The 9,397-nt window shown below is 39.7% G+C and overlaps 1 protein-coding gene across 1 annotated transcript in view; it reads left to right on the forward strand.

The window, feature by feature from the left end:
* crppa (CDP-L-ribitol pyrophosphorylase A) overlaps positions 1–9,397 on the forward strand; it is a 249,821-nt gene that overhangs the window by 4,631 nt on the left and 235,793 nt on the right. The window contains exon 2 of the mRNA XM_043689823.1: positions 4,963–5,242. Within this exon, the coding sequence (XP_043545758.1) occupies positions 4,963–5,242 (280 nt within the window). The remainder of the gene's footprint in view (positions 1–4,962; positions 5,243–9,397) is intronic.

Below are 9,397 nucleotides of genomic sequence, written 5' to 3' on the forward strand. Positions count from 1 at the left end.
ATTAACAGCTAAATCCTTTCAGTTCATAAATTGAGATTGGTTGGTACACTTCAGATTGTTAAAATACTTGTTGTAAAATTCTAATGGCACTGTTTGCTTTTCAATGCTGTATCTTTGAACCAAAGTTGTAACGATCAGGGTAATTTGTTTTATAGACTTGTCTCCTTCCTTTCCTGATGGGGGTGACTTTGTGATACTTTACTCTGGTGTCGACTATCTGTTTCTAAGCTCGACTTACCAAGCCTTTTCTAAGCACACATTTCCTAACAGATTTTTGTAGCCTTTTCTAAATGTACCTTTCCCAACAGGTTTTGTAGGATAACAATTAGAAGCAGGGACAATGACTTACTCGCTCGGGTAGGATTGCAATGGCCAGTTGCAGTGCCTCAGGTTATCTGCTTACTCTGAACAGCACCAGTGTGAATATCTACTGGGAGGGAGAAATAAGAGATTTTAAAAGCAACCTATTCTGGGGGAGAATCAAAAGTATTTCTCTTCTGCTCCAAAATATTTTCCGTTAATATAAAAAAGAATCATTTTTTTAAAAACAAGTACTTTTGGAAAGCTAAAATAATTTAGAAAATGTAAAACCATACATATTGTAATTGTTTTTTTCACATTTTAGTGAAGTAGTGACACAGAAGCAAGATCATCTGGTTTCTATGTTTGTAGCTATCTTCATGATACTTGTGGTGAATTTTATTGTCTAATCTGCTTTAGAAACAGCGTGGAAACAGGTCATTTGTCTCAGCTGATCTCCCACAGTGTTAATACTCCACATATGTCTGTTCCCATGAAAATGTCTCCTCAATCTATCGTTCTTTGCTGTCCTTCCTTGTTAAACCTCACCTCAGATGTGTCAGTGCAATTGACATCAACAATGTCACGTGTAGTGTGTTTTGTCAACTCACCAATTTCTTTGCAAAACGTCTGTGTTTTATTTTCTGGACTCTGGTGATTGCTGCAGCTGATATTCACTCTTTTCTGTAACATATGCAAGAACGCAATGAGCCATTGTCCACAACTCTAATAATTGCACAAAGATTAAAAAAAAGTCTCTTGTCGAGGGATCAGGGCTTTATGAAATAGGTGGAAAATCTTTAACAGCACAACTTTGTTACCAAGAAAATTAAATCCCTGGCTTCTAATTCGCAGTTTGTGTCTTTATCCCAGTGTATATTTGTCTCTCTCAAGCTGTGCAGCACAGTTCATAAATTATGACCCACTGTTTTGGTGTACTTTTGATGATAAATGTCTATCTTCCTTCAATTTCTGTCTGTAGCTTATATGTTTCTGTCTGCAACTCAATACATAACTGGCTTATTTTGCTTCCTCAGTGATATATTTTTGTCTTCAGGATATAAATGCGTGCCTCAACACCTTTTTAATATGCTTTTCGTAGATCTATTTGGCATGAATTTCAGTGTACATTTATTCACCAGTTTTCAGCTGGTCCTTGTCCTAAATTTTTAAAGTCTGCCTTAAATTATTGAGACAGCCTGTTATCTTTGTTGTTGAGACTTACTCAGAGTCTTTTGTTCGATTGAAATACCATAGTCTGGTCTTGTGCCTGAAAGGGCTGACAAGGTTTTAGTTTGACATCTCATTTGAAAAACTAGAACCACAATTGTGCAACATTCAGTCAATAATCTACTGAAATTTCTACCCAAATTTCTGGAGTTGGGGTTGAACCTAAAATTTTCTAACTCAAAACAAACTTTTGCAACAAAACCAGCGATGACAGCGATGAGATATTTTGCAGATGGGAAAAGTAAATCTGCAAAATTATGTTTTGGTTTACAGGGCCTTGAATGATCACATCTGAAGTACATAGTATATTATTGTTTTCCTAATTTAAGAAAGGATATAGGAAAACGATGTAGAATGTAGGAAAATAGATGGTGACATCTTGAAAAATTACAGAGGAGATGTGCTGGATGTCTTGAAACACATAAAAGTGGATAAATCCCCTGGATCTGATCAGGTATACCCTAGAACTCTGTGGGTAGCTAGAAAAGTGATTGCTGGCCCTCTTGCTGAGATATTTGTATCATCGATAGTCACAGGTGAGGGGTTGGAAGACTGGAGGTTGTTTAATGTGGTGCCACTATTTAAGAAAGGTGGTAAGGACAAGCCAGGGAACTATAGACCGGGGAGCCTGACATATGTGGTGGGCAAGTTGTTGGCGGGAATCCTGAGGGACAGGATGTACATGTGTTTGGAAAGGCAAGGATTGTTTAGAGATAGTCAATATGGCTTTGTACATGAGAAATCATGTCTCACGAACTTGATTGAGTTTTTTTGAAGAAGTAACAAAGAGGATTGATGAGGGCAGAGTGGTAGACATGATCTATATGGACTTCAGTAAGGCATTCGACAAGGTTTCCCATGGAAGACTGGTTAGCAAAGTTAAATTTCATGGAATATAGGGAGAACTAGCCATTTGGATACAGAACTGGCTCAAAGGTAGAAGACAGAGGGTGATGGTGGAGGGTTGTTTTCAGACTGGAGGCCTGTGACCAGTGATGTTTCACAAAGATCGGTGCTGGGTCCACTACTGTTTGTTGTTGTTATCGAAGATTTGGATGTGAGCATAAGTGGTATGGTTAGTCAGTTTGCAGATGACACCAAAATTGGAGGTGTCATGGACAGTGGAGAAGATTACCGCAGATTACAATGGGATCTTGATCAGATGGGCCAGTGGGCTGAGGAGTGGCAGATGGAGTTTAATTAGAGAAATGTGAGGTGCTGCATTTTGGGAAAGCAAATCTTAGCAGGACTTATACACTTAATGGTAAGGTCCTAGGGAGTGTTGCTGAACAAAGAGACCTTGGAGTGCAGGTTCATAGCTCCTTGAAAGTAGAGTCTAAGGTTGATAGGATAGTGAAGAAGGCGTTTGGTATGCTTTCCTTTTATTGGTCAGTGTATTCAATACAGGAGTTGGGAGGTCATGTTGCAGCTGTACAGGACATTGGTTAGGCCAGTGTTGGAATATTGCGTGCAATTCTGGTCTCCTTCCTATTGGAAGGATGTTGTGAAACTTGAAAGGGTTCAGAAAAGATTTACAAGGATATTGCCAGGATTGAAGGATTTGAGCTATAGGGAGAGGTTGAATAAGCTAGGGCTGTTTTCTCTGGAGCATCGGAGGCTGAGGGGTGAACTTCTAGAGGTTTATAAAATCATGGGGGGGGGGCGCATGGATAGGGTAAATAGACAAAGTTTTTTCCCTGGGGTGGGGAAGTCCAGAACTAGAGGGCATAGATTTAGGTTGAGAGGGGAAATATATAAAAGAGACCTAAGGGGCAATGCTTTCACGCAGAGAGTGATGTGTGTGTGTGTGGAATGGGCTGCCAGAGGAAGTGGTGGAGGCTAGTATGATTGCAACATTTAAAAGGCATCTGGATGGGTATATGAATAGGAAGCGTTTAGAGGGTTATGGGACGGGTGCTGTAAGGTGAGACTAGATTAGGTTGGGATGCCTGGTTGGCATGGACGAGTTGGACCGAATGTTGTTGACTGAGTGCAAGTCGGCCGAGTGAACATGTGAACAACATGCAAAGAATAGGCATAGATTGCTGAAATATTGGAAAGTTCATTGAGTAGGTGGGAGTTCTTGATGACTGGAACATTTTTAATTCAAAATGATTGCCTTTAATAGCAACTGAGCATTCCAAAGTATCAAGAGGGAGGCAATATGCAGGAAACTATAGGCAAGCAAACTTGACATCTGGCGTAGGGAAAGTGTTAGATTTGATCATTGAAGAGATTGTAGCTTAATACTTTAAAAAAAAACCTCAAGATACATCAGAACAGTTAGCATGCTTTCAAGTTGTTGACGTTTGGTGAAGGAATAACGTGCTCTGCATAAAAGGGAGCCTGTAGATGTACTATACTTGGAGCTCCCGATAAGTTGCTTTTTTGCGAAAATAAAAATTCATGGTTTAGGGAGTAACATAATTGTAGAGATAGAAGATTGACTGACTAGCCAGCAAAAAAATAAGAGAATGTGTTTGTCTGATTAGCAGGATGCAACTTGTGGAGTCAACAACATCTGTGATGGGGCTTAACTATTTGCAATGTATAAAGAGAGTGAAGGCATCATGTCGAAAATTTCAAATAACACCAAGAGAGACAGGAAAGTATGTTGTGTAGAAGACGTAAGGAAATTGCAGATGGATATAGATAGGTTGAACAAATAGTAAAAATCTGGCAGGTGGTGTGTAATGTGGGAAAATGTGACATTGGAAGGAAGAATAAAAAAGCAGTATCTTTAGGGTACTTAAATTCAGAATAACTGCCAAATTCTGAGGTGCAGAGGGCATAGGTGTTTCAGTGCATGAGTCATTAGTCAGGTTGCTCTTGCAGCTGGTATTCAAGAATAAGATGTTTTTCTTTGTGACAAGAGGAATTAAACATAGAAGTAATGATGTTATACTCCAATTTAAAAGGATATTGATGAGACCACATCTCAAATAATGTGTGCAATTATGAATTCTTCATTTAAAAAAGATGTAAATGCAGTGGAGGCAGCTCAGGGGACATTTACTGGATTACTACCCAGAATAAGTGATATGGCTAATGAAGTGGCCATTTGTGATGTGCAGGGTTTGGGATCATGCAGTGAGCTGGCCCACACCCATATTAGGCAGTCCAGAAAGTAGGTAAGCTTGGGAAAGCAGGGACATCCATCATTTTAAAAAGCTCTTGAGAAATCCTGACGTGCTGAAAATCTAGGTTTTGAGAAGGCCATCTCAAAAACTGGAATTGGCTGTTTTGAGATCTACATAAATCCTGTAAGAAGTATTGAAAAGATTGTTTGAAGACCCTTTTATATAATTAATCTAATGTTAATCTTATGATTGGCTTGCATGATGAAGTTAGGTCGACAGTAGTACTAATATTGTTTACAATTCTGTGAAATGTCTTTGTTTCTTCTTGATACATTTTATTTTTCTTTTACAGAGTTCATTGGATAAATGACATTGTCGTGGTGGTGTCAAAACAGAACTTTGAATTGATGAATTTGATTATAAAGCGTTATGGGCACTCGAGAACAACAGTTGTTGAGGGTGCACTCACTCGTCACCAGTCTATTTTCAATGGGCTAAAAGCATTTGTGGAAAATCAACCTTGTATAGCTTGGCTGCAGAAACCTGAAGTGGTGATCATCCATGATGCGGTGAGGCCTTTCGTAGAGGAAGATATGTTATTCCACGTGGCCACAGCTGCGAAGGAATGTGGGGTATGTAAGAATATTATGATGCCGCTGCTAAGAACCAGAGGCCATTCAGCTCTTTGAACTGGTTTCACTTGTAAATTAGATCTTGACTAATCTGTATCTAAACTGCACTTCCAGCCTTGGTTCTGGGCAAATGTGTATTGACATTAATTTTGACATTGTCAATTGTCCGCGGCTCAGCAGCTTTTGGTAGAGGAGGGGGAAGCAAGAAGAGAATTTCATTTATTGACACGTACTCAAGTACAGAAGCATAGGAGTACAGTGAAATGTTTACAGCAGGGAAAAAGTTTGAATTTTCCATAATCCTTTGTGTGGAATAGTGCTTTCTGACTTCAATCTCTGTCTGGCTTAGCTCTAATGTTAACTTTAATGTTAGCTCTATTGTTCTGAACTCCCCTACCCCTCTCTACTGACCTTATCAACTTCACAAAGACCTGTATTTACAGAAACATTCATTGTGTGAATTATATGGGTACTTCCTGTTCCCTAGTGAATTACTATTTATTTTCAGTCCTGAAGGCAGTCACTATGATGTGGTCATAATCCAGCTAGTCATGTTAACCCAGACCTTGAATATTAATAGGTTATTTGATTGTTCAAGTTGATACAACAAAGCTGGCTTCTGTCTTCCTTCAACTTTCACACTTTCCATGGTGGTCTCAAATGATCATGAACTGTAACCTTGAATAATTCCCACCTGCTCTGAATCATCAGCTATGAGGCCAATCATCACCCTCTTGGAGCAAGCCTTGGATCCAAGCATCTAATTTACCACAGAGAAGAGACTGAGTCTCAGACCTTCTGATTCAGTGCAATAACATAATGCTTGGTCATTGGCTAATTTGTGGATTTAGTGTCTTGTTTGAACACCAAGCATTTTGCAATTAGTTACTACAAGATCAGAGTTAGCACTCCAACGAATCAATATCAATAACAGGGTGACACGATGGCTCAGTGGTTAGCATTGCTGCCTCACAGCGCCAGGGACCCAGGTTCGATTTCACCTTTGGGCAACTGTCTGTTTGCATATTCTCTTTGTGTCTATGTAGGTTTGTTATGGGTGCTCCAGTTTCCTCCCACAATCCAAAGAAACGCAGGTTAGGTGGATTGGACATGCTAAATTGACCACTGAGTCCAGGGATATGCAGGCTCGGTGGAGGGCATGGGGAAATGGAAGGTTACAGGGATAGGGTAGGGGCGTGGATGTCTGTGGGATGCTTTTTGAAGGGTTGGTGTGAACTTGGTGGACTGAACAATCTATTTCAACACTGTAGGGATTCGATGAGTTTTTAAAAAAAGTTTATAACGGATAACATTTGCATTTAATAGAATGACCCTCATTTGTCAAGGGGTTCCTGCTCTTTCTTTAGTGGGAGATTTGTGGAACCCTGGGAGAAATGATGTCAAAATGGCTATTCAGCCAATTGTCAAGATTCTACTAAAGATTTTGAATAGAAATTCAGGAACTCTGGATCAGTATACCCACTGAAATATTATTTTCTTATTACGTAAATGATCATTATATGCCTAACAATTCTTTCGACTTAGATTTCTTCACAAACTGTTTTGGGCTTGCATTTTAATATCTTTTATAAGGTTGTTCTCATGACACATTAGCTTTTACCCCAACATTCAGACATGATGATCCCATGCTTTGTCAGGTCTGAAATAAAAGATCTCGCGCAGAGGTTAGGTGCTAGGGTCTATGCAATTGACATCATTGCATTGTGTTATGAGGGCAGTAATTTGACCAATCGAATATTCTATCTCGTGATCTTTCATTTGTCTTCATTCAAAGGTCAGGCACATGGGGCGCTCCATAGTGCTAACTTGAAGTACTAACCATCATAGACAAGTCATTGTTACTTAGCAGCTTGGATTGACTTGGAGGTGAATTGATCAAGATAGCAATTGCTAAAAATGAACTAAGCAACATTGCTCAATGTTGCTTCAAGTGTCAACTGGTGAAATATTTTGCCAACGTGTTAACTGTCATCTGCTATAGTCAATTTTTCTGGCTCAGAGTCACACTTCTCTATAATCTACTTGTACAACAAAATAACTCGGGAATGTAGCAAATGCATATTTTTGTGATTGGACCAGATATTCTCATTGTTTGAGTATGCAACTTCCATGAACCAAAATAACACTGGCATTGTTAGAGCTATTGGGTCAAAAGACCCATATATGTGCTATAAATTCTCTGCATGATTTTATGTAAAGATGATCAATGGAAAAGGTTAATCGTGTGTCAATGTTACCAACTCTGGTTATCAAGGTTGATATGTTACATAAATGTCAGGAGGTCCATGGTGCAGTGGAAACTGCATCCAGTTCTCAGGAGAAGATGTCTGCTCTGCTTGTATTTTTAAAATACTCCTATGTTGTGTGCATTGAATAACAGCAGGTTTGGGAAAAATGAAGGTTATTCTATTGATTATGTGGCATCTGTTTCATGGAGGGAATATTGTATTAAATTTCTAATACAAATTTTTCAGTACATAAAGGTTTTCTATTACTAACTGTTGCTTCAATATAATTTGACGAGATGCTTTGGAATGATATCAAGGACTTTAGGAATGGGTTATTGATGTTTACTGTATTATAGAACTATGCCATACAAAGAGAATATTTCAGAGCAAGTGACATTTTGTTGTCATGCAGTTATAATTATATCAACAAGAATCTTGGAAATAGATGACCTGTTTTCCTGGCTGTGGACGTTGCTATGTGTGGAGAAAGGTGAAAGGAGAAAAAATAACAAGAAACCATTTCCTCAGCTCCAAATTGAAATAAGGGACAATAGTTCAGCACAATAGGGCGAATGAAAAATTAGTTGTGATAATTTCTCCGGGATGGCAAACTTATATGTACAAAGACTAACAAAATTGAATTTAAAAAAAAAAGCAGAGAAAGTTAAAGTCAACCAATGCAATTAAACCAGCCCCACCTGCTCTTTTCAAATTGCTGTTTGTGGGAAAGTGCTATGTGCAAGTCTAATGCTCGCCTTCTTGTATGGGAGTAGGGATCCTCTTCAGAAATGCTTGTTTGGCTGTAAAGCGTTTTGAAGAACTGATCACTTTCCAAAGGCATTTTATAAGCACAAGTTTTTATTTTCTTGAAGGAAAGATTTAAGGAGAGGTATTCGAATTATGTAAGTTTTTGAAAGAATAAGCAAGAAAGCTGGTGACAAGACAGTTAGTAAGCTGAGAACAGATTTAAAATAATTCGTTTAAAAAAATCCGAGAAATGAACAGACTGTTTTGAATTATTTCGCTATGGAATGCACTTTTCTGGTGGAAATCAATTCAGTAATAACTCTCAAATGGGGATAAGATTTATAACTGGAAAAGAAGAATATATTGCAGGGCTATGGGAAAGAACAGGGAGTGGAACCAACTGGGTGGCTCTTTCAAAGAGTAGACATGGCCTCCTTCTGTTCTGCTGTTATTCTTTGTTATTAGCCAGTGACATTTGTAGATGAGAGAGTAGGCCAAATTATGTTGGACTATCCTCTGTCTTTGGTGAACCAACACAATACATAGAGGAGAAAGTTAGGACTGCAGATGCTGGAGATCAGAGCTGAAAATGTGTTGCTGGAAAAGCAGCAGGTCAGGCAGCATCCAAGGAACAGGAGAATCGACGTTTCGGGCATAAGCCCTTCTTCAGGAATGAGGAAAGTGTGTCCAGCAAGCTAAGATAAAAGGTAGAGAGGAGGGACTTGGGGGAGGGGTGTTGGAGATGCGATAGGTGGAAGGAGGTCACGGTGAGGGTGATAGGCCGGAGTCTCCAAACGTCGTGTTGCTATGGCCTCCTCTATATTGGGGACACAGGCCGCCTACTTGCGGAACGTTTCAGAGAACACCTCTGGGACACCAGGACCAACCAATCCAACCACCCCGTGGCTCAACACTTCAACTCCCCCTCCCACTCCACCGAGGACATGCAGGTCCTTGGACTCCTCCATCGCCAGACCATAGCAACACGACGGTTGGAGATGGAGCGCCTCATCTTCCGCCTAGGAACCCTTCAACCACAAGGGATGAACTCAGATTTCTCCAGTTTCCTCATTTCCCCTCCCCACACCTTGTCTCAGTCAAATCCCTCGAACTCAGCACCACCTTCCTAACCTGCAATCTTCTTCCTGACCTCTCCGCC

The sequence above is a fragment of the Chiloscyllium plagiosum genome, chromosome 5 (genome assembly GCF_004010195.1).
Source record: "Chiloscyllium plagiosum isolate BGI_BamShark_2017 chromosome 5, ASM401019v2, whole genome shotgun sequence".
Taxonomy (NCBI): Eukaryota; Metazoa; Chordata; class Chondrichthyes; order Orectolobiformes; family Hemiscylliidae; genus Chiloscyllium; species Chiloscyllium plagiosum.